We start from the raw sequence: 26867 nt of genomic DNA, 5'->3' as shown, positions 1-26867 counted from the left end.
CCCTCACACCAGGGTACAAGGTGTAATCCTAGACTCCCGTCTGTCCTTCCAGCCCCACATCCAATTGCTGACAAAATCATGTAGACTTCACCTCCGCAACATCTCCAAGATACGCCCATTCCTAACCTCGGAAACTACTAAGCAACTCATTCACTCCTTATTATATCACCCCTTGACTACTGTAACTCCCTCCTCATTGGCCTACCTCATCACAGGCTATCCCCCCTCCAGTCTATCATTAACGCTGCTGCCAGACTCATCCACCTCACTAACCATTCCATATCTGCCACCCCTCTCTGCAAATCCTTCCACTGGCTTCCCATTGCCCAACGGATAAAATTCAAAACTCTAACAATGACAACACTGCCCCAATTTATATATCCGATCTTGTCTCTAAATATCACCCAAAAATGTACGCTTCGCTCCTCAAAAGACCTCTTACTCTCTAGCTCCCTTATCTCTTCCTCCCATGCTCGTCTCCAAGACTTCTCCAGGGTGTCACCCATCCTCTGGAACTCCCTACCCCAATCTATCAGATTATCACCTACTCTACTTTCCTTTCGGCGATCACTGAAAACCTCTCTCTTCAGGGAAGCCTAACCCGCCCTCTGTTAATTCTGGTATCCTCTACTCTTCCAACCACTCCATCCCCCACAGTGACTACCTACTGTACCACTCACCCCGCCCTCCTAGATTGTAAACTCCAAGGATCAGGGCCCTCAAATCCCTCTTGTATTGAACTGTATGGTTACTGTAATGTCTCCCACTATAGTGTAAAGCGCTGAGCAAACCGTTGGCGCTATATAAATCCTGTATAATAATAATTTTTAATAACATTCAATTACAATATAAGTTGTGTAGCAATTGTGTATGCTATATTTTTTTTTTTTGCTATTTTTTTCCCCCACACAAGTGGAGTTACCCTTTAAATTTTAGTTTTAGAATGGAAATGGTTCCTGCCTACCAATGGATATGGTCACATATGTTGCAGAGTTTTCTGGGGTGCTTGCATACCTCCAAAACTTACCACTGGTCAGCTTTGAGGCTCCCAGTCAGCTCTATAAGGTAGGTGCTTTGTTCATTTTGTCTGGAGTAGCCCTACAACTTACTTTAGCAGAATATAAAAGCAGCATATCAGGTGTGAGTTCAGGATCAAAACTACCCACTGCAGTTCCTACAGTTCAAACATCCTAATTGGCTACAATTTACCATTTGGTGGGCTGACAAAGTAGCCTGTGGGCACAGCAAGATCCCGTTCCCATGTAATTAAGAAACATTTAGACAATATCTTAATGACACCATGAACTTGTGCTGAGGGGGTCCAGCTGCAAGTAATGGCCAATGTTCTGATTGCACAACCAAATGTGAAATTAAGACCTAGGAGACCTATACTTTTCCAGGCAGAGCTCTTTTTTTTTTTTCCTTTTTTAAAATGTTTGTTAAAGACAAATTAAAACACAGTGCTATCTCGGAGCCCATCCTCTTCTTCCAACGAAAACTCTGTAGGCATTTTATAGAACACGTAACACAATTGCACACTTTGATCTTCGGGCAGAAAAACTCGGTCCTTGTCAGTAATCATCTCAAAGTTGTTTAGACAATTACAGGGGTGAATATCATTCAGTTCTGGGTTGCTTCATAGACATACATTTAAATGTCAGACTACAAAAATGCTCAGTACATTCGGCAGCGTGACAAATATCATTTGAAAGTAGAAGAAAAGAAGAAGTGTCTTGGCAATGTAAAATATACTATTATTACTGTGCTGGAAGGTAGCTAATGGTGTAAGCCAGTGGTCTCCAACTGTGGCCCTTTGCTTGCCTTTATTTGACCCTTGAGGCACTTTTCCCCCCACTGACACCAACAATGGGGGTATCATTTTTACCACTGACAGCAATAATGATGGGCACTGTTCTGCCCACTGACACCAATGATGGGGCACTATTCCTCCCACTGACACCAATGATGGGGCACTATTCCTCCCACTGACACCAATGATGGGGCACTATTCCTCCCACTGACACCAATGATGGGGCACTATTCCTCCCACGAACACCAATGATGGGGCACTATTCCTCCCACGAACACCAATGATGGGGCACTATTCCTCCCACGAACACCAATGATGGGGCACTATTCCTCCCACGAACACCAATGATGGGGCACTATTCCTGCCACTAACACCAATGATGGGGCACTATTCCTCCCGCTAACACCAATGATGGGGCACTATTCCTCCCGCTGACACCAATGATGGGGCACTATTCCTCCCGCTGACACCAATGATGGGGCACTATTCCTCCCGCTGACACCAATGATGGGGCACTATTCCTCCCACTGACACCAATGATGGGGCACTATTCCTCCCGCTAACACCAATGATGGGGCACTATTCCTCCCACTGATACCAATGATGGGGCACTATTCCTCCCACTGACACCAATGATGGGACACTATTCCTCCCACTGACACCAATGATGGGACACTATTCCTCCCACTGACACTAATGATGGGACACTATTCCTCCCACTGACACCAATGATGGGACACTATTCCTCCCACTGACACCAACGATGGGGCACTATTCCTCCCACTGATACCAACGATGGGGCACTATTCCTCCCACTGATACAAATGATGGGGCACTATTCCTCCCACTGATACAAATGATGGGGCACTATTCCTCCCACTGATACAAATGATGGGGCACTATTCCTCCCACTGATACCAATGATGGGGCACTATTCCTCCCACTGATACCAATGATGGGACACTATTCCTCCCGCTAACACAAATGATGGGGCACTATTCCTTCCACTGACACCAATGATGGGACACTATTCCTTCCACTGACACCAATGATGGGACACTATTCCTTCCACTGACACCAATGATGGGACACTATTCCTTCCACTGACACCAATGATGGGACACTATTCCTTCCACTGACACCAATGATGGGGCACTATTCCTTCCACTGACACCAATGATGGGACACTATTCCTTCCACTGACACCAATGATGGGACACTATTCCTTCCACTGACACCAATGATGGGACACTATTCCTTCCACTGACACCAATGATGGGACACTATTCCTTCCACTGACACCAATGATGGGACACTATTCCTTCCACTGACAGCAATGATGGAACACTCTTCCTCCCCATAACACCAATGATGGGACACTATTTATCCCCATGACACCAACGATAAGGCATTATTCCTCCCCATGACACCAGCAATGGGGCACTATTCCTCCAACTGACTCCAATGATGGGGCTCTAACCCTTCGACTGACACCAACAATGAGGCACTATTCCTTTGACTGACACCAATGATGGGGCACCATTTCTTCCACTGACACCAAAAATGAGACACTATTCCTCCCTCTCACACCAACGATGGGACACTATTTCTTCCATTGACACCAACAATGGGACACTATTCCTCCCCATAACACCAATAATGGGACACTATGCCTCCCCATGACACCAACGATGGGGCACTATTCCTTCGACTTACACCAACAATGAGGTACTATTCCTTTGACTGTCACCAATGATGAGGCACTATTTCTTCAACTGATGCCAACCATGAGGCATGATTCCTTTGACTGACACCAATAATGGGGCACTATTCCTTCCACTAAAAATGTGGCATGGTTTATTCCCACTGACACCAGGACCTTTTCTATTCTTACTGTCCACAGTCTGGCACTCCTAATGTCTGAAGGACAGTAAAATTGCTCCCTGTTTAGAAGGTCTGCAGAGCCCTGGTGTAAACAAAGAAGAGGTGTCTTGGAAATGTAAAAAAATTATTTTTATTACTGCACAGGTAGGGAGCTAATTGGTCAAAAATATATTGAAGCTTGCCGATTATTAGATATGGTGGCTGCATTAGTTTTTTTCTTTGGCTTTTTCCCTCTGGTTTCACCTGGTGATCATGCCAGTCACACACCTCCTGTATTAGTGAGACAAAACTCTGGAGGAATGAACAGAGGAGGCACAGTAGACAGCAGCATTTTCAGTCTGGGTAGCAGCAGCATTTTCAGTCTGGGTGGGGAGGAGTAGTATTGTTAAATGTATTATCAGATTTAGAACCATTAAGGCTAGGTTCACATTGACGTGGTGCAAGCTCCTTTAATTTGCAAGTGCGATTCAAGGAGCAACTGCAGTGCGATGCACCTGTAGTTCAGGTTGGATAGTAATGCGTTTTTCATGTGATTTTCATAAAGTTGCAATTTAGGATCAATGCCCTAGGTCTCTCTCTCTCCTAAATAGCAAACAGAAGACTTGGCAAGAATGCAATGGATTCAAAATTGATATGAACAGATAAGTATTTCACAGGAGATTTACATTCAACTCTATGGACCTCAATATTAGATCAGACCACCCCAAACACACACATGCCCATTGTTCAAAACGCACTGCATGTGGACTGCATAGATGTGAACAACCTCCATAGGAATTCATTTATTTATCAGTGATTCCCACTGCGGTCTAAAATACATCCAAAATGGCATCAGTGTGAACCAGGGCTACCAAATCAAAGCCAAACTACAGCACACTGTTTTTTTTTCCTTTTGGGATAATGGTTGTGCATGAATAAATAAAATTGGATCATTTTAAATCACCCATGCCAGTGCAAAGTGGTTGGTCTCATCCATGTAAACTGATACATTTTGCTGGAGAGTTTGCGCTGTGAAAAACAACAGACTTGCTGGCTGGATCACTAGATGAAAATAAAGAAAAGAAAGCCTAAAAAAAAGAAACAAATGCAGCCATCACATCTAAGAATTGGTAAGCTGCAATATAATAAATATTTTCTTTTGGGTGTAATGCGGAGTTCCAGTCAGTTTTGTGTTTATTAAAAGTCAGCAGCTACAAAAACTGTATCTGATAAATATTAATAAACATGCACTTACCTGTCCCAGGGTCCAGTGATGTGCTCACCCCCGCCGTCCCTTCTCTGTCCCGGGTCCAGTGATGCGCTCACCCCCGCCGTCCCTTCTCTGTCCCGGGGTCCAGTGATGTGCTCACCCCCGCCGTCCCTTCTCTGTCCCAGGGTCCAGTGATGTGCTCACCCCCGCCGTCCCTTCTCTGTCCCGGGTCCAGTGATGTGCTCACCCCCGCCGTCCCTTCTCTGTCCCGGGGTCCAGTGATGTGCTCACCCCCGCCGTCCCTTCTCTGTCCCGGGGTCCAGTGATGTGCTCACCCCCGCCGTCCCTTCTCAGCCAAGGGGTCCAGTGATGTGCTCACCCCGGCCGTCCTGTCTCTGTCCCGGGTCCAGTGATGTGCTCACCCCCGCCGTCCCTTCTCTGTCCCGGGTCCAGTGATGTGCTCACCCCCGCCGTCCCTTCTCAGTCCCGGGGTCCAGTGATGTGCTCACCCCCGCCATCCCTTCTCAGTCCCGGGGTCCAGTGATGTGCTCACCCCCGCCATCCCTTCTCTGACCCGGGGTCCAGTGATGTGCTCACCCCCGCCGTCCCTTCTCTGTCCCGGGGTCCAGTGATGTGCTCACCCCCGCCGTCCCTTCTCTGACCCGGGGTCCAGTGATGTGCTCACCCCCGCCGTCCCTTCTTCGTCCCGGGGTCCAGTGATGTGCTCACCCCCGCCGTCCCTTCTCTGACCCGGGGTCCAGTGATGTGCTCACCCCCGCCGTCCCTTCTTCGTCCCGGGGTCCAGTGATGTGCTCACCCCCGCCGTCCCTTCTCAGCCAAGGGGTCCAGTGATGTGCTCACCCCGGCCGTCCCGTCTCTGTCCCGGGTCCAGTGATGTGCTCACCCCCGCCGTCCCTTCTCTGTCCCGGGTCCAGTGATGTGCTCACCCTCGCCGTCCCTTCTCAGTCCCGGGGTCCAGTGATGTGCTCACCCCCGCCATCCCTTCTCAGTCCCGGGGTCCAGTGATGTGCTCACCCCCGCCATCCCTTCTCTGACCCGGGGTCCAGTGATGTGCTCACCCCCGCCGTCCCTTCTCTGTCCCGGGGTCCAGTGATGTGCTCACCCCCGCCGTCCCTTCTCTGACCCGGGGTCCAGTGATGTGCTCACCCCCGCCGTCCCTTCTTCGTCCCGGGGTCCAGTGATGTGCTCACCCCCGCCGTCCCTTCTCTGTCCCGGGGTCCAGTGATGTGCTCACCCCCGCCGTCCCTGCTCTGTCCTGGGATCCAGTGATGTGCTCACCCCCGCCGTCCCTTCTCTGTCCCGGGGTCCAGTGATGTGCTCACCCCCGCCGTCCCTTCTCAGCCAAGGGGTCCAGTGATGTGCTCACCCCCGCCGTCCCTTCTCTGCCTCTTCTCTCCTTGGCACCGCCAACACAACTTTGGCACCCGGATGTGACAGCTTGCAGCTTCACAGCCGGGTGCCTACTGCGCATGCGCGAATCATGCTGCCCACTCTCATTGGTCCGGCAGTCTTCTGGGATCTGTGAAGGGGGGCTGAACTTCTTTGCCGCGGCGAACTGAGCCGGAAGTGGGAGTGGGTACCTGTCAAAACCAGGTATCTGCTCCCCCCTCCCCCCCAAAAGGTGCTAAATATGGCAGTGGAGGGGGGGGGGGGGAGGCAAAACAAGCGCAGCTTCCACTTTTGAGAGGAACTCCACTTTAAAGTGTTACTAAACCCACAACAGTAAAATCAGTCTGTATATGCAGTAAAGCGTGTTCGTTATACTCACAGTGGAACCAGGGGCAGACTGACAACTCATGGAGCCCCCGGGCAATAGGGGATCATGGGGCCCGTGTCCTCACCCACACTCAAACCACACCCAAAATAGCCTATGAAAGGTACTAGGGGCAGTGCCTGAGTGCCAAAATGGTCAGTCCCTAAGGGATTAATCCTCTGCATTATGTAAAAAGGCTGTTTGATCCTGTCTTCTCTGATCCTCCCCTTTTTCCACAGTCCACAATCCATATGGTGATAGAACAGAACCTTGGGGGCAAGCGACACATGCTCAGTTTGGTGTGTATTGCTAGAGAAGTTTTTTTTTTTTTTCTTGGGAGGGTACATGTGATCAGCACAGGGTCAATAAGTGCTCTCCAAACAAAGGGTCAGGGGTTATGCAGCTTCATAGGACAGTCAGAGCAGAATGAAAACTCCTCCTACAAGTTTTAACCCCGTGCTCAGCCGGACACTGATAGAAGTCACAGGACTGCTCTAACTGCTGATGAGAAAATTTATTTAGCAGTTTATATTTACTAAAATAACTGCATTTCCATGTTGTGTGTACTGAGGGAGACCAGAGAGATTGACTGTAAGGTCTGGGGTTTAGTAACATTTTAAGTAAAGAAGAAATATCTTTTGCAATGTAAAAATATATTATTGCTGCACAGGAAGGTAGCTCATGGTGTAAGTAAAGAGATGTAAAATAACAAAACAGATTAAAGTGAGGCTGATCGTGGGAGATGGGATACACCCTCTGATTGAAGCTTGTAGAGAGCTGTTACGTTAACCTATCAAAGGATGGACTGGGATGCCGAGACACTGCAAACAAGAGGTGTAACAGCTACACTGGATGTCTGCTGGATTAACAAATGGGGAACGGTAGCACCACAGTGACAACATCAAAGCAGCCTGGGTTTATTGACTTGATTAAAGAGTAAGGAAACACTGCATGTGCAGGACCACAACACAATTACCACAATGATGTATCATAATAACTCGCTTTCAGGTCACAGAAACTACAAACAAAAGCAGCCGCGGAACGACTGCACGCTACAAAAGGAACTTCGGCCGCGCCACTTCCACTCTCATAGTGTTTGATATAGAACTTTTCTGGCCATCTCGTGGCAGAGAAACATAACAACAAAATGAATCACTAATGTGAAACAATAAACAAGGCTGCCGCTTATTTTGTTTTTGAAAGTAAAAAGTTCAGAAAGTCTAAAAAAATTAAGACGAGGAGTCTGTGTGAGGTCTAACCCCAAAAGAGTATACAGTAAATACAAACACACACACTGGCATAGGGATTCAATAAAAGTTTGTTGTTATTAAAGGAAAACTCAATTCCCAGCTATCATTTCTACATCCTTAAAGTGTTACTAAGCCCCGGACCCTGCATTCACTATATCCGGTCCCCCCGGACCCTGCATTCACTATATCCGGTCCCCCCGGACCCTGCATGCACTATATCCGGTCCCCCCGGACCCTGCATGCACTATATCCGGTCCCCCCGGACCCTGCATGCACTATATCCGGTCCCCCCGGACCCTGCATGCACTATATCCGGTCCCCCCGGACCCTGCATGCACTATATCCGGTCCCCCCGGACCCTGCATGCACTATATCCGGTCCCCCCGGACCCTGCATGCACTATATCCGGTCCCCCCGGACCCTGCATGCACTATATCCGGTCCCCCCGGACCCTGCAGTCACTATATCCGGTCTCCCCGGACCCTGCAGTCACTATATCTGGTGTCCCAGGACCCTGCAGTCACTATATCTGGTGTCCCAGGACCCTGCATTCACCAAGTCTGGTCTCCTCGGACCCTGCATTCACTATGTCTGGTCTCCCAGGACCCTGCAGTCACTATATCTGGTCTCCCCGGACCCTGCAGTCACTCTATCTGGTCTCCCCGGACCCTGCAGTCACTATATCCTGTCTCCCCGGACCCTGCATTCACTATGTCTGGTCTCCCCGAACCCTGCATTCACTATGTCTGGTCTCCCCGGACCCTGCATTCACTATGTCTGGTCTCCCCGGACCCTGCATTCACTATGTCTGGTCTCCCCGGACCCTGCATTCACTATGTCTGGTCTCCCCGGACCCTGCATTCACTATGTCTGGTCTCCCCGGACCCTGCATTCACTATATCTGGTCTCCCAGGGCCCTGCATTCACTATATCTGGTCTCCCAGGGCCCTGCATTCACTATATCCGGTCTCCCCGGACCCTGCATTCACTATATCCGGTCCCCCCGGACCCTGCATGCACTATATCCGGTCCCCCCGGACCCTGCATGCACTATATCCGGTCCCCCCGGACCCTGCATGCACTATATCCGGTCCCCCCGGACCCTGCATGCACTATATCCGGTCCCCCCGGACCCTGCATTCACTATATCCGGTCTCTCCGGACCCTGCAGTCACTATATCTGGTCTCCCCAGACCCTGCATTCACTATATCTGGTCTCCCACAGGACATGGGAATGCAATTACAGGCGTACCTCGGTTTACAAATGTCTAAGTTAATGTTCGGTTTACAATGAAAATCCATTGAAAATAATGGCTCAGTTTACAAATTTCTTTTGCAATACGAACGGATTAATTGGCTTTCAATGCAAAGAGTTTTGAACAGATAAGACTTTTTTTTTACTTTTTTCTGACCTCCGGAACGGATTAATTGGTTTTCAATGCATTCCTATGGGAAACCGCGTTTCGGTTTACAAATTTTTCGCAATAGGAAAAGTCTTGCAGAATGCATTACATTCATAAATCTAGGTACACCTGTATTTTTGTAAATATAAACTGCTAAATACCTTTTCTCATCAGCAGTTAGAGCAGTCTTGTGACTTCTATCAGTGTTCAGCAGAACACATGTGAAAGCTTGTAGGAGTTTACATTTTGCTCCAGGAGGAGACTGTCTGGACAGTGCTGATTGGCCCTGTGCCCTGTGCTGATCACATGCACTCTCCCAAGAAAAAAAATATATCTCCGGCAATACATACCAAACTGTGCATGTGCAGAGTGTCTCCACACGCTATGTCTTATCAGCAGATAGAAGAGAGGCACTGAAAGAAGGGGAGGATCAGAGAAGTCAGGATCAAATAGCCTTTTTACACAATGTGGAGAATTAACCATTTACGTTCCACAGTGAGTATAAGCTATCATGCACACTGAACATTTTTACAGCTGCTGCTTTTGGCTTCTGGTGTTTTTTTTCTACAGCCAGTAAAAACTCCCCAGCATGTTATCCTATGTGTTCATGCACGCATAGGCTTTAATCAGCATTTTTTGGTAGAAGCTTTTTCTGGCTAGAAAAAAACCCAAGACAAACGTTTTTTAGCTGTAAAAATGCTCTAATGCTGATAAAAGCTGAAAAGTGCTAAAAAAAACCCTGGCTATCCAGAGTTTATGAGCGTTTTTGAACCTGAAGATTTTGTGGGAGTGTAACTTTGCTAAAAAACCCAAACGCTGAAAAACGCTAAAAAAAAAGCTAATGCAAAAAAGCTAAAAACACAAAAAAAACTCATGTTTTTATTGCAGCATTCTACAGCTAACTCTACTGGCGTTTTTATAACGTCCATTGTGCATGATGCCTAACAAGCATGCTTTACTGCATATACAGACTGATTTTACTGTTGTGGGTTTAGTAACACTTTAATTCACCTCCAAAATTAAGTGTTTGTTTCCATCTTCGAAAAAAATCAACCATACGGTCAATAGGCCCCAGTGTGTTCCAAAATCCTATGCAGCTTTGAAATATTGTGTGCGGTTCAAAAGCCATATCTGAAGACCAAGGGTGCTCAGCTCTCTGATGTGGCCCATGCTCTGGGATGGTAGGTCAGCAAGCCCAGATCGCGATCAACTGGTTGTTGACCCACCATCCCAGAACATTATTATTATACAGGATTTATAAATGTCAACAGTTTACACGGCACTTTGCAACATGAGGGCAGACAGTACACTTACAATACAATTCAATACAGGAGGACTCTGAGGGCCCTGCTCATTAGAGCTTACAATCTAGGGCATCAGAGTTCATGGAGCCGGCGCCAGCAGCGAAGGAAACAGGTGGCCATGGAGGAAGCAGGAGCCACATAAGCCGATGCTTCCTCTGCAGCATTAGCTCATGTCCCAGGTGGCGTGATACCAAGTGCACTTCGCCTGGGACCTTTCTAGAAGCCTTGAGAGCAATGCCAGCAGAAGTGGTACAACCCCACAGTTCATTGTGGCCCACGACCAGTTACCAAATCACTTAAGTGACCCTCACTCTTCAAAAGATTGAGCACTCCTGATGTAGACCCTTTGCTCCCCCATGAAGCCTGGCCAAAAAACTTCTATAGATAGTTATGTCCCCCCATCCATTAAAACCAGCATTAGACGCCAGAAATTTCCACTGCATACACATTCTGCTCTCTCTCTCAATCGCTTGCAGCATTGCTGAGCTCAGCCACTGCTCAGCACCGTGTATAAGAAATAGACCTTTTTTTCTTTATTTTTACAATATTTGTTACATTTTCACTTCACCAATGGCTACATGGTTGTTTCTCAGGCCTGGTTATGATTGGGCTGCATTCACACTTGCGTGGTTTGTAGCTTGAAGCTTAAAACTCTTAAACTTCAATTGTTCTCTATGGTGCCTGTTCCCCCAGGTGTGAACAAGCACCATAGAGAACAATAGGATTTTTTTTAGTTTGAGCTTTTTTAGAGCTTCAAGCTACAAAAAACACTCAAGTGAGAATGCAGCTTTACGGATGAGCTTGTGTTGATTCCAAAATTCTCCTCCTGCAGCTCACTGGGCCCAGGAATGACAGCTGACTTTTGGATTTAGACCCAACACATGGCAAGACTGGACTCTACCTGTAGGTTGACATGGCCAATTGTAGTCTCCATCAGAAGCTCTTGTGACAAGGGGATGATGCAAAAGCACAACTGGAAAGCAGGAACAGAGCACCCCCATACCCAGAGTTTAGGGTCATTCAGTTAGGGTTGACCCATGGTTTAGGATTTGTAAAAAATATCTAAAGCTGAAAGCACTGCACACCTGCAACTGACTCTTCAACCTAAGCCACTTCACAAGGCAGCGAGGATCAGTCCACACAAAACTAATATTTTAGTTACAGGTAGAATCTCCTGGCTTGGGCACTCAATGCCTTTTTTGGTATTTCCAGAAATGAGCTGTCCCTTTTATGATTCTGTTACTGGATCCCTTGGAGCTCACAGCTCTTGTTGAGGAGTGCGATAAAAAAAATCCAGAGAGGCAGCTGGGACCCATGCAAAGTGGCCATGAAACTCAGGAGAAAACATCCCACCACAACAGTACCGAAGGAGATATAGGAAACTCTTAGAGGGCTTCATTCCTCAGCAACAACCAAGCATTTAAATATTAGTCTTACATTGATGGACCCTTTGAAGTCACCTAGACTCAGGCTCCATTCAAATCACACGTAGCAGGAACGAGCATTCCCACTTGTGTGGCAGAATTGCATTGTGTCTGGGGCGCCTTTAAGAATGAATGGCACCTGAACACACATTGAGCTCTTGCTATAATTTTACCACAATTTGCAATCAAAGGCAGAATCACTGTAATTCTGCCGCTGATTCCAAATCGCCAAGTTTGAATGGGGTCTAAGTACGTGTGACGTGTCTGTTTAAAGTGCACCTGTCATGGCAAAAATGTGAAGAATTCTGCCGATGTGTCACCATAGATTGTTGATCCAGGAAACACGTGGATTAAATGTTTTTCTCCCCCTCACTGCAGAAAAGTTGGACCATGCTGTATCAGTTTTTGTTTTCTTTCCTCTGGATCAACTAGGGGTATAGGGTGCTATACTTGGAGGGCTTCTATTCCTTTATTTTTGTTATTGATGGAATGAGATGGATTAGTATCTTTTTTCAACCTGATCAACTATGCAACTACGTGTTTTGTAGGCCGTTGTGCAACGCTTGGTTCACATATATGCATTTTGCGTTTGATGCTTTCTCCAGTGCTTTTTATAGTTTGTTTTGCATTTTTCTACATGTGTTTTTGCCGCGTTTTGTTCAGCCCTTTTTTTTTGGTAAAGGGGAATTTTTCTTTGTTCCTGGGCAGAATAAAAAGGCAAAATATGTCAAAAACGCACTGCCATTCATTTCAGTAGCTTCTCCATTGAACTCTATTGCAGCAAAAACGCTGCTTATTGCTTTAAAAAAAAAGTCCCTGTCCCTTTCCAAAAGTGCAGCAGCTCAAAAAAGCACAGATATGGATATGCTCCATAGGAAACCATGTTAAATGGGCTGTAGTGCATTTCTGCAAAAAGCACTGAATGAAGCCTAATTCAGTACAGGGCAATCAGAACAATTATTATTATACAGGATTTATATAGCGCCAACAGTTTGCTCGGCACTTTACAATATAACGGGAGACAATACAGCAACAATACAGGAGGGAAAGGAGGTCCTTGCTCCTTGGAATCTAGAGCAATAGAACAATAAATACATCCATGCATTTTTTTTTGGGGGGGGGGGGGCAGTATCGTCTTAGTGGTGATCACCAGTTTCCACCAGATAAATCTGCCATGGTTAGACTTTCCTTCTGAAAATGCTGCTTGAGTGGCTGCCCACTGACCTGAAACAAGAATAGATAAAAAAGTTTCTCTGACACTCAAGTCAGCCATAGATGGGTGTTGATGGAGGAATCCTTCCCATGGAGCTATTGTATTCTCCTAGTAGGGGGGGCGCGGGGTGCTGTTCCTGTTGGGAAAGCACACAGTGACCATTGCTAGCGGCAATAGCTGCTGCCAATATTTGCATGCAAAATCCGACATGATGGTTTTACCCAAATTGATTAACTTGGGTACAATCAGCCTGCCCATACTGTAGATGGTTCAAATCTTGGATGGTCTCTGCTGAAGATTTGAACTGTCCATGGCCGGCTCCAGTTACTGCATGCTTGTTCCTAGTTTCTGACTTAGAAGTACTGAAGTCTGAGTAAGCCAGCATTTTACCAGGACACAGTCATTGACAACCCCCCCAAATATTTATCAGTACAAGTATTCTAAAAGGCTAACCCCATGCTTGTGAATGAAAGGAACGTGCAGTGAAATGCATGTTTTATCGCACGCTAATGCAACACGCGTTAACGCAGTGCTATGTGCGGTATTTTCAGAAACACAATGCACCGTAACGTATGCGAGTTGTGGTATGCTGCTGCAGTGTTGGCAGCTGTTGCATGTCCCTGATGAAATGCCAAATGGTGCCCTAATGCATACATACAGAATCTGCCAATGTACCTACACTGCAGTACACACCACGCCAGTAGACGTTCTATGAACAAAAAGACGTGGGGAGGATGGACGTCAAGGCCTCTACATACTTGCCCAGTAAAGCTAAACAAAAGACCCCCCATGTGGTTAGTATGCAGAGGGGAAGCTGCTCGGCCCAGGACTTGGAAGATATCTGCTATCCCTGTAGTAGCACTGACTACTACAGTGATTGTCAGGTTCCTTGGCGGCCCATCATGTATGGGATATGTATCCTTACATTGTGCAAAGCTGGACTAACGTAAGTATGAAATACAGATCTGACTTCAGCTCTAACCCTGTGCCACTCTATCCAAAATTACATTGTTTTGGCCTTAAAACAACTGTCTCATTAAAATATTTTGCTAACAGGTAATGTCATAGGAATTATCCTATTTGAGAACTGCAGCTTCTATCCCTACTTAAAGTGGAACGTCACTCTCTCAATCAACATTGACTATCTTGAACCCTTACGCTGCTAGCATTAGTAAATACATAGGGAAATATATCATATTTACTTGTTTTAAACTGTTTTTTTGAATCTCTTTAGTTGCTTCCTGGTTCCCATGCCTAGGCAAATGATGTCATATATCCCGGGAGTCTTCAGGAGGGGAGGGGAGATTTTCTCAATTAAGCACACCCTCCTCCCTGCATGCCTGAGCTAAGGGCAGATGGGTTCCAGAAAGTAATTGCTACACTAATCATCTGCCCTTTATCAAGATGACCACAACCAGAAATGCTAGGGGTGTATTTCTAAGTGATTTCTCAACAAAATAAATCATGGGGCCATAGATGGTTGGGGAGTGTGCTTTGAATATTAAAAAAAGAATTAAATAGTGCTTTTGGTTTGTGGTGCTCAGATACAGTGTAGTTCCTCTTTAAACATCAAATCTTACCTCACCATAGGTTTCTACAAGGCTTGTGGAAGCAATTAAAGTGGGGCAAACCTGGAGATGGAGCCAACGGCTGCGTGAACCATAAGACTGGCTGAGCACATTTTTGTTCTAATAAGCCATGTCATATACAGTAAATGTATAAGCGTTACTGTAGTTGTTTGTCTAGAACAGCCATTCTCAACCAGGATTCCATGAAACCCTAGAGTTCCCCTAGAGCAGTGGTCTCCAAACCCTTGGGCCAAATGTGGCCCTTTGATGGCTCCTATCTGGCCCTTGGGGCACTGTTTCACCCATTGATATGAGGCACTATTTCTCCAGATTATATTATAAGGTATTATTCCTCCCACTGACACCAACGATAGGGCACTGTTGCTCCCACTGACATCACTGGAGGGGCATTATTCTTTCCACTAACACCAATGATGGGGCACTATTCCTCCTCCTGTTGACCACAGGCACTATATCATTTTATAGACTCCACTGAGCACCAAACCTGAGACTTTTTCTACTCCCACTTGCCACAGTCTGGCCCCCCTATAGTCCAAATACAGTAAATTGGCCCTCTATTTAGAAATGTTTAGAGACCCCTTAGAGATGTTGCTAAGGGTTCCTCCAGCTGTGGTTCACCACACTAATGTTACTCAGTAAAACCACAATTATTTTTTTAGTAGGTTGTAAGGGTGGCATTCTGTCCACCAGTGTAATGAACACATTCTTCCTATTGACTACCAATTCAAGGGACATTTTCTTCATCAACCCTTGGTTTGGAAGGGTTCCCTGAGATCCAAAAATTACTTTCAGGGTTTCTCTGAGGTAAAGAGGTTGAGAAAGGGTGGTCTAGAATTATCCTTTGGCCTTAGTCAAACTCCAAAAATTATACAAAATCTACTCTTTCAATGGACCTTCCAAGCCCAAGGGATAACTGCTCATTCAGTCTAGAGGTGCAGGAATAAAGAGTAATACTTACATTATCCCCTGCACTAGCAGGGTCCCCCCAGCATTGTGACCATTCCAGTGAAGCCGCCTCTCTAAAAGTCATACTCCTGCCTTCAGGGGCCCACTACAAGGGTAGATTTTGTTTAATTTCTGGGATTAAACTTTGATAGTGTTCCCAGAGGAATGAAAGGAGTTTTATCTGCAAGAAGAGCCCAGTTGGGACAAAGTTTGAAGACTGTGCAGTTCCCTGCAAACATTTTGAAATGTGGACAGGCAAGTATAAAACTTGGGGGCCTAGGGATAGGAACAAATTTTGAAGAATCCTATTATCAAAAGTATAATTATCCATTAAGATGCTGGACCAGCACACCCCACACGTTACTGACGGCCCGTAACTTTGACAACTGGCTTTCCTGGGCAAATGTGAGGCACAAGACATGGGAGGGAGAGGCTATTGACCATCTTTTTGAAATGTACATATCAGAGTGCCTTGCAAGGTGCCTGCCATGGGGATTTGGAAAGTTTTACATTAGTCCAGGTCTAAAAATGCCTGTTCAGACTCATGGTCAATCTGCTGTTGCACACCATGCTTTTTTTTAATGTATCTAATAATTGGAAGCTAATGGAGGTAGACACCCCCACCCCCATGTTTTCTCTTGTCCATTTCATTAATCCTTGTGTGTTTATTCTGTGATTTTGCCAAATTGAAAAATGCTAAGGTATACATTAATGCTACATAAATAGTAATTACAGTAATAATTAAAGGATTTAGCCAAAGTCTACCAAGACATAACCTGACCCCAAGCACAATGCTCCCATATTATAATGGACGTGCGCTGAGTAAGTGAGGTCACTCACACCATCCCAGACAACCATAGGAGTTTTGTGTAGCTGCAGATTTATGATTCCCTTATGAGTATCGACCTGAGTGCAAAACGTAATAAAAAATACAGTGCTGGCATTATAAGTGCAGACTATAATGCAAATGACAGTTCCCCTTCCCCTGTGCACCCTGACATAGCGAATGCACGCCGTTCACAATCAGACTTGCAACAAACAGCCACTCCACAATAATCAACCTATATATGTTAGTTATGATTGCATTGTGTCACTGAGCTAGATTGTATCCAAACAAGGCAAAGGAGCAGGGATGCAGTCATTATTATTGTTTTCTAGCTGTTACGTTCCCGCATAGTACACTATATGATCCCATATGCAAGCACTGAGGCTTAATCAAAACCAGAGATTTGCTTTTAAGCACAAATCAACCTTCTTTTTTTCTTTTTGCATTTAGGATTATATACACTCCTTAAATAATAAAGGATAATTATTCTCAGACTTGGAAGATTTGCTCCTTCAGATCTGTATAATCTATTCTTTTTTTCTTGTTTATTAAGAAACAAATGGAACATTGACAAATAAAGGGGCCAAAGTGAAACTGAGACATTGTTGCAGTATAAAGGGGACAGGGTAAGAGGCGAATGCTGGCAGCAGGAATTCACAGCCGACTGAGCAGATAAACAAAGCAGAACTTACCATGTGAAAACAAAGTTATAGTATAAAAGACTTATAATGTAGATCATGTATGAAGCCTCTTTGGGGGTACAGCTTCAAATAGGTTAATGGATTACAGGGCAGCACAGTTGCTTAGTGGTTAATACTTTTGCCTTGAAGCACTGGGGTCCCTGGTTCAAACTGCAGTCAGGAGTTTGCATGTTCTCCCTGTGTTAGCATGGGTTTCCTCCCACACTTCAAACACATGCTGATAGGTAGGTGGCCCTAGTATATATGCAGGTAAGTTAAGTACCTTAGATTGTGAATGCATAGTATGTAAAGCACTTCATAAATTGTTCGTGCTATATAAATACCTGTAATAAATACCAGCTGTTGTGGGATTACAAATGGCCAACAGCAATGACACTGAACATGGATGGTTAGGAAAGTTTAGTGGAACTATGGACAAAGAACATGGGTGGTACAGTAGGTTTACTTGAATTATAGACAAAAACATGGATTATTAGGAAGATTTACGTGAACTATGGTCAAAGAATATGGATGGTTATTTAGGTTTAGTAAAACTATAGACAAAGAACATGAATGGTTAGATAGGTTTAGTGGAAATATGGACAAAGAACATAGATAAGTAGGTCTGGTGGAACTATGGACAAAGAACATAGATGGTTAGGTAGGTTCAGTGAACTATGGACAAAGAACATAGATGAATAGTTAGGTTTTGTGGAACGATTGACAAAAAACATGGATGGTTAGACAGGTTCAGTGGAAGTATGAACAAGAACATGGATGGTACGGTAGATTTACTGGAACTATGAACAAAAACATAATAATTAGTAAGATTTATTTGAACTATGGTCAAAGGACAAGGATAGTTAGGTAGGTTTATGGGAACTATGGACAAAGAACATGAATGGTTAGGTAGGTTTAGTGGAACTATGGACAAAGAACATGGATGGCTGGACAAGTTTACAAGTTTAGAGGATCTTGAACAAAGAACATGGTTCAGTGGAACTATGGACAAGAACCTGGATGTCTCGGTAGGTTTACTGAAATTATGGACAAAGAATATGAATGGTTAGGAAGGTTTATTGGAACTATGGAAAAAGAACCTAGATGGTTTGGCAGCTTTAGTGGAACTATGGACAATGAACCTAGATGGTTTGGCAACTTTAGTGGAAATATGGACAAAGAACCTAGATGGTTTGGCAGCTTTAGTGGAACTATGGACAAAGAACATGGATGGCTGGGCAAGTTTACATGTTTAGAGGATCTTGAACAAAGAACATGGTTCAGTGGAACTATGGACAAGAACATGGATGGCTAGGTAGGTTTACTGGAATTATGGACAAAGAATATGAATGGTTAGGAAGGTTTAGTGGAACTATGGACAAAGAACGTGGATGGCTAGGTAGGTTTGCTGGAATTATGGATAAAGAATATGAATGGTTAGGAATGTTTAGTGGAACTATGGACAAAGAACATAGATGGCTGGGCAAGTTAAGAGGAACTATGGACAAAGAACATGGATGGTTGGGCAAGTTTAGTAGCACTATGGGCAAAATAAAAAAAATGACATATATGATGCAATCTATCAATGACATTAACATTGCAGATTGTGTTTTTCTAAGTCCACCCTGTAACCTGATTACACCCATTTTATTATCTGATGATCCTGCCAGTAGATCCGTTATTCTTACACTTCCTTCATGAGGCCAACCTGTCCAGCAAAAGTGACAGTTACAGGGATTGGGACAAACCATATACTAAGAGAACATGTTTCAAGGCTCAGCTTTCATTGGGTTCAAACCTTCCAAAAGATTAAAAAAAACTGTTGTGCTAACTGCTCGAAGGGCTTTGGCTAGGGTTTGCTGAATTTGTCACTTTCATAAACTCCATTTAAAACATTACGTCCATTTAAGATTGTCATCTAAAATTCATTGCAGAACAAACGGTGTTGTCACCCTAAAGAAGTAAAAAAAGAAATGGATCTACTGGCATCGTCAACACATATTAAAACTATGTTACAGGGTGGACTCACACAAAATCTGACATGTTAATGCCATTTACAGACTGCATTATATATGACATTTTTGCTTTTGCCCATAGTACCACTAATAAGATTCTGCCTTGATAATGCTGATTATGAATGTGTAAACCTAAGTCATTATATAGTTTTTAAAGGCTTGCTCATTTACACAAAACGTAGTGAATATTGTTAAGAAAAAAGTAATTTCCCCAGCAGCCCACTGTTACATAAAAAACAAAACAATCAGGTTCACTGACATATGAAGGAATTAACATAAACTCATGGTTTAAACACTCCTTAAAGTGATATTAAACCCAAAACCAAAAATGTAATATGTTGCAGCTTATCAATCATTAGCTGCATTCATTTTCTTTTTTTTCTCCTGTGGTTTCACCTGGTGATCTGGCTAGTAAAACACTGTGTTTAGAGAGCTTCCACTCTGGATGAAGGAGCACAGAGAAACCTTTGGACAGCAGCACTGTCAGTTACAGGAAACAGCTTTTTTTCCTTTTGGGATAAAGATTTTACATGAATAAATAAAGGCACATTTCTATGAACAGAGCCAGTTTAAGAGTTTGTAAAGTGAGCAAAATCCTTATTCAGATATTATTCCTCAGTTTGCCTAAAGAGGTGATTCAGCCACCTGTAATCTCACCTGCCCTTTTATATATAATGAGTGTAAGCTGTAAGGGTTCTTTCACGCAGGGGATCTGTGAACAGGTATCCTGCTGATTCAGAGAACAAGGGACGGATGTCACTTTTGTGACATCTGTGCCCATTCAGTTTTTTGTCTGCATTTTGACAGCGGACTGCGGCAGACCTGTTTTGGATGTATGGGCTGCTAGATGTGTGTCCATGTACATTAGGCTACCTCCAATCTGTCACGTTTACATCCAGAGAAATGAAAGGATGCAGGAATTTCCTTTTTATCGAGACCAAAAGTAGGCATATGTAAATGAATACAAGTCTGTTTACATTCACCTGCCCATAGACCTGCAAGGAGCATCTGATCAGGTCAATCCAAAAAACTGACATGCAGATCTGATTGGAAAGGGGCCATAGACTATGCTAGCATATAGATACACTCAATAGGCCACTTTATTAGGTACACCTTGCTAGTGCCCAGAAAATATTCCCCACACCATTACACCACCACCACCAGCCTGAACCATTAATACAAGGTAGAATGGATCCATGCTTTCATGTTGTTTATGCCAAATTCTGACCCTACCATCTGAATGTTCTAGCTGAAATCAAATGCTCATTCTCCTCTGACATCAACAAAAGCATTTTCTTCCACACAACTGCCACTCACTGGATATTTTCTTGTTGTCAGACCATTCTCTGTAAACCCTAGAGATGGTTGTGCATGAAAATCCCAGTAGATCAGCAGTTTTTTAAATACTCAGACCAGCCCGTCAGTCACCAACAACCATGCCATGTTCAAAGTCACTTAAATCTCCTTTTTTCCCCATTCTGATGCTCGGTTTCAACTTTAGCAAGTCGTCTTTACTACGTCTAGATACCTAAACGCATTAAGTTGCTGCCATGTGATTGGCTAAATAGCAATTTGGTTTACCAAGCAATTGAACAGGTGTCCCTAATAAAGTGGCTGGTGAGTGTTTATTCTACAAGTAGAGCACTAGGAGAATGTATTCAGCTAAGCACTAAGCAAAATGGCTTAGTGGTTAGAGCTTCTGCCTTGCATTACTGGGGTCCTTGATGGCTAACCAACCAAAATATTGCCTGCATGGAGTTTGCATGATCTCCCTGTGCTTGTATGGGTTTCCACCAATGTTCCAAAGCCATGCTGGTGTGCACAGTATAGTGTATATGTGTGGGATAGGGACCTTAGATTTTAAGCTCTTTGAGGATAGGGACTGAAGTGAATGGACAATATGAAAAGTGTTGTAGAAATTGTCAGCACTCTATAAATACCTTTAATAATAGAGCAGCAAAAGAACTTCGATGAGCTTGGCCATAGGTGAGCAACGCGCCAAGACTTTCTTGCTGCTGTAAGACACTTATCTGAATAAAGTCTCCCTGTGCACTACATCAATTTGTGGGCTCTATCTATGCCTGAATGGATGCACAGCTGCACAAAGCTGCGGGATCGGAAGCAAGGAGGAAGCGTGCAAGCCGACCCCCTGGCGGCAGCAGTTAATGCACGTTGATTTTGTAAGCATATGCTTTAACTAGTTAAAGAGCACAAACCAATGACTCCACAAAAATCTTTCTATACCCTGATCCCTAAGTGAGAACGATGGTTCTGATTGAATCACTGAACCCCTAGGGACCGCTAAGACTGCCTCTTGAATTCAGATGACAAAAGGATGGAGCACAAGCAAGTTTAAAAAAGTTTTTAGCCCTTACTCCACAAAAAAGAATGATTACTATCTGTTATGTAGAAATTTTCCAGCATGAGGAGATAGAAATGCTGCACAGTAGCTTAATGATTAACACTTATGTCTTGCAGCACTGGGGACTTTGGCTCAAATCTCATCCAGGACACTACCTGCATGGAGCTTACGTGGGTTTCCTGCCACACTCCAAAGCCATGATGGCAGGATATTTGGTTCCAATCTAAACTGGCCCAGTATGTGTATGCCTGTGAGATAGGGACCTTAGATTGCAAGCTTCTTGATGGCAAGCACAGATGTAAATGTACAATATGTAAAGCGTTGCATAAACTGTTAGAGCTCTATATACATAAATGTCTGTAATAAATAATGCTTCGAAGCACCCATTATGTCTCTGTAGTTAACCCCAAGCAAGCTGATGAATGCAAGCAATGTCCAAACCTTCTGCTTGACTTTTTTATTGGCTATCCTAAGTTTAGGGAAGAATAAGTGCTATTTTTGACACTTTGGGGTCATTTACAAGTAGTCCTTCCCAAAACTATTTCAATGGTGAGGGCAGTGACAAACCACTATACAAGGGACAGATGGCTGACGAGTGGGCAGGACACGCAGAGACAGACTGTTACACAGCAGCAGCTACTGGGCATAGGGTGACATTACTCGGTTCACTAAGCAGAGAGATATTAATAAATGCACACACCCAAGCACTTCAAACTAGACCAATAACTACACCTACAACACAGCACAGTGCTTAGAACGTGACTAAGTCCCTACGTCTCACATGCTTTGAAGGTTGCTTCAAATGTTATTTCAAGCACCATTAACACTTCAATCAGTAATAATAGCAAAATGTCCACCAAACCATTCATAAAAGGTAGGTTAGCTCATTTCCACCAATCATTTAAGTAGCCGATTTCCAAGGTATTTAACAGTTGCTATGTAAACTCTGCAGATACACCAATTTTTAATATAATTACTTTTGTCATACTTAAACAGTATATAATACTGAGCAAAAGCCAAGGCAAAACATGTTCTATTTAATAAGATAATTGGAAGCCATGATGAGCAGTCACCAAAAGCAATACACCTTTCATCAGCCTGAGCAAGGAAAAGTTTTTTGACTGGTTTCTACGAGCAATTATACTTTACTCTTTAGTTGTAGAGATATAAAAGACATGTGCCCTAGAATTTTGAATACAGTCTTCCTAATATTCATAACGGAGAAATATAATGCCATTATGTTTTAGACAACCTAAAGGTTTAAACAATTATTAGCTGTCCATCTGGTGTGGCACTCCATGAACTTCTGGGTTTTTTATAGGTATGGGTGCCCAACTGGAATGCTGAACACTTCCCAATTTGTCCTTTCACCACTAAGCACCTGAGGTTGAATCAGTCAGGAACATTGCATGGTGTTTGTACTTAATTGATTCAATAAAGAACATTTTATGGAGTTTGTACTCCCTGCGTATGCAAAAACGTCAGAGTGCTTTGGATTTCCCGACAATCCCAAAAAAGTTACTGGTAGGATATTTGCCCCTCAGATTGTCAGTATATAGTGTGTGCGCCCCTACAGTGTGTGATTACTGTGGATGAAATATTAAACTGTAAGATCTCTTGCAGAGAGGATATGTATTCTGTAAAATGCTACATATGTCAGCACTGCATAAAATAGTCAAATAAATATATACATTCCAGCACTGAGCTTGCAGCACATACTGGAACTTCAAGTCCCACAACAGCTGGACTCCCACAAGTCCCCCAAGCCTGAACTGGTGATGTCCAGTAAAGTTCACAGGTCTGCATGCCCTGTTTTATGACCCTGGTGGTGCCTTTCTGTCCCAGGAGCCTGTAGACTCAGTGTGTTATGACAGCTCATTAACCCCCCATTGGTTTAATAACCCTTTCAGTGCCTAAAGTACCCACAGACATTTGAAGGAAAAAAAAGGTACTCTCTTGAACAAACACTACCCATACCTTTACTATGAAATCTACAATGGTAAATTATGTGCATGGTTCAGTATTGGGAACATTTTCAGGGAAAGTCTGCAGAGGAAAAATGCTTGTGGCTGTTCTATGTAAAGCGGAGCTGTAGTACTTTGAAACCTATGGATCTTTTTTCTAAAAAAGAGCAAAACAAAACCATATCCCTTGCTTCATTTAATAGATGAAACCTGAAAGGATGCTAGGTGCAGCAACTTCACTTCTGCTCATTTCATTTTCCCCAGATCTGATAGCTCCATCCAGTTAATATATGTATTGTGTCTACTGCAGGCTGTATACTAGAGAGTTACCTGTCCTATGTGCTACTGCACTGGCCAACTTCTAGAGGAGGGATTCCACTTTGAAATTTAGGTTGGTAGACACTGAAGGGTTATCAGGTACATCCTGATTACATGATGTCCAAAAACTCTTGCTGAGCTGTCGGCCAAAGGATACCCCACATTACCTGATCGTTACATCTCCAATAAAAATTTCCCCATACCCTTCCTGAGTTGGAGAGCCATTAATATACTAAAGCCTGGTCATGAAAGGGCTTAGCAGATAAACGATCACTACAGATTTCCCCTCCCCCCCAACCCTTCCTGAGCCAGAGGGCCACTGCTATCCCACAGCCTGATGATGAAGGGGTTTACCAAATGGGTAAATCCCCTTTACAGATTCTCCCAAACCCTTCCTGGGCCAGATGGCCATGGATTACCCACAGCCAAGGGTCTACCAGATGGTTAAATCACCATTCCAGACTACCCAAACACTTTTTGAGCAGGGGAGCCACTGGTAATGAAAAGGTATACCAGATAGGTAAGTCAGCACTACAGATTCCCCCACACCTGAGCTGGAGGGCCACTGATATCATACAGCCTGGTGATGAAAAGGTTTACCAGGTGGATAAATCATCATTGCAGTCTCCCTCAAACCTGTCCTGAGTGGGAGGACCGCTCATATCCCACAGTCTGGAGATGAAAGGGTTTACTAGATGAGTAAATCACCATTATAGATTTCCCAAAACTTGACCTGAGCTGGAGGACCACTGATACCCCACAGCCTGGAGATGAAAGGGTTTACTAGATGAGTAAATCACCATTATGGATTTCCCAAAACTTGACCTGAGCTGCAGGACCACTGATATCCCACAGCCTGGAGATGAAAGGGTTTACTACATGAGTAAATCACCATTACCGATTTCCCCAAACCTGACCTGAGCTACAGGACCACTAATACTCCACACCGTGATCAATAGAGAGTTTACCAGATAGTTAAATTATTGTGAAATATACCCCAGGTGTCCCACATCCTAAAGAAGAAGTTACTAGATATTTAAACCATCAAGACAAACTCCCCTAAACCCTTCCAGAGCTGAAAGACTACTGACATCCTACATCCTGATGAAGAAAAAGTTTACCAGAAGGAAAAACACCATTAAAGATACACCCAAGACCCTGAGCTGGAGTACTACTGATACCCCACAACCCGATGAAGACAGCCTTGACTACTCACTGTAAGGGCAGTCATCCTTCTTGGTGCCACTAACCCTGCCGTTGTCATCGATCTTGAGGAAGTATTTATGGAAGGAAAAGAGTTTCCTGCAGCGCACATCTCCTTGGAGGTGGTTATAGCTCCGCACGTGCCTCCCTGAAGAAGAGTTGGAGGAGAACTCCGCGGAGCGCAGTAAGTCCCTGCTGCCACCACCGGCGACCTCATGGCAGGTGACAGACAGCGAATAGACCAAGAACAGGAGCAGCCATGAGCGGGGCAGGTGAGACAAGCCTGGGGCACTATATGTCAGTATCCATTTCCACATTGTACTGAGGCTGAGGGCTTCAGTAGATGTCTCATGGAAAGAAACATACTGGAAGGATAAAATCCGGCGAGGGGACAGCTGGCTTCTGGGGGCCACGGGTTCCCAAGACTCGGATCTGTGCTGTAATAGGTAGGGAACCAACATCCATCACTCAGGGGTCCATCCACAGCGAGGAGCCTTTCATAACTCAGGAGGACATCCAGACCATCCCACGCAATGCTCCGCAGATGCCGCCGGCACTGTAGATACTTCTTGGTGCGCTTCCCCAGCAGTGCAGCTACAGGCTGGCTCCCAGCATGTTAAACATTGCCTGGAAAACGGAAAGTTGACATGTTCAACTCCCCCCTACCAAAAAAAAAAAGTCTTAATCCGTGTCTACCCCCTCCTTCTGCTGAAATCCTAATTGTCAGCCTGGAGATGAGCTTTTGAAGAAGCCTTGTTGTAAACAGGTTGGAAGCTGGAGCTGAAATGTCAATGATCACAATCCAGAGGTGGGATGTCTCTGGTGGGCAGACGACTTGCAGGAGGTCAAGCAGGACATCTGAAACCCTGGAGGACAGGGGCTGGAGTAAAAATGAGAAGATTCCTTAGCTCTTGCACAGAGATCACTGATCCCTTCTACTGATCTGAAGCTGACTAATTGTTGCTGAACTCTGCAATGCTCTCTCTGTCTCTGCTGCCCAAAGCCAAGCATGCTTTGGAGAGTCACAAAAAAAAAATGTTGCTGTCTTGCTCAGCCTCAGCCAATCCCCACTAGGGAGCCCCTGCCTGTTTTTTGGCAGTGAAGTGCTCCACCTGGAGATTGTTGCTGACTTTTTTTTCTTCTCCTTCTACTATAGAAATGTTGCAGACAGCCAGCTAGAGCTGATTACAGTATAGGCTGGCTGAGAAAGAAGACAAAAAGGACAATATTAGTTTCCCTATACTTTTAACCCCTAGCAGTTCCCAGGCTTGGGAGGGTTTCCTGCTTTGGAGAGCCTACCCTTGTTGAAGTGAGGAGTTCACACTTTGTCCATCATCAATTGAGGGGCTGGAGATTACAGATAATGTTCTAATCACAGGACCCCCATAGCTAAAAGCGACTTTCTGCTCTCATTCAGTGAATCACACTTGTAATTAAAAGCTAAGAGGAAAACATTTCAGCACATCATCTAGGTCAGCCATTTGCCACTATTTTTTTAATCTGTGGCATTTATTGTATAGATTTTAATTCTATGGCGATTAAAAAAAATTATATATGTTAAAAAAAATTATTTATATATATATAATAACTGTTCTTGTTTTTTTTTTTTTTGTTTTTTTTTTTTCAATGTGTTCGCATTTCCTATTGTGTGTGGTTTTCTTAAATTTATCCTAATTTCTATTTAATTTCTCCTAATTTTTAATTATGGCACTAA

At 44.3% G+C, this 26867-nt stretch overlaps 1 protein-coding gene across 1 annotated transcript in view; it reads right to left on the bottom strand.

Moving 5' to 3' along the window:
• The window catches only part of FGF10 (fibroblast growth factor 10), a 171865-nt gene extending 145715 nt beyond the window's left edge, over nucleotides 1–26150 (bottom strand). The window contains exon 1 of the mRNA XM_089682704.1: nucleotides 25167–26150. Within this exon, the coding sequence (XP_089538830.1) occupies nucleotides 25167–25614 (448 nt within the window). The 5' untranslated portion in view covers nucleotides 25615–26150. The remainder of the gene's footprint in view (nucleotides 1–25166) is intronic.
• Nucleotides 26151–26867: the final 717 nt, after the last annotated feature.

The sequence above is a fragment of the Staurois parvus genome, unplaced genomic scaffold (assembly GCF_062004578.1).
Source record: "Staurois parvus isolate SC_StPar_1 unplaced genomic scaffold, SC_StPar_1.0 ptg000294l, whole genome shotgun sequence".
In the NCBI taxonomy this organism is placed as follows: Eukaryota; Metazoa; Chordata; class Amphibia; order Anura; family Ranidae; genus Staurois; species Staurois parvus.
The sequence above is the reverse complement of the archived record's forward strand: the minus strand, read 5'-3'. Positions and strand labels throughout refer to the sequence as shown.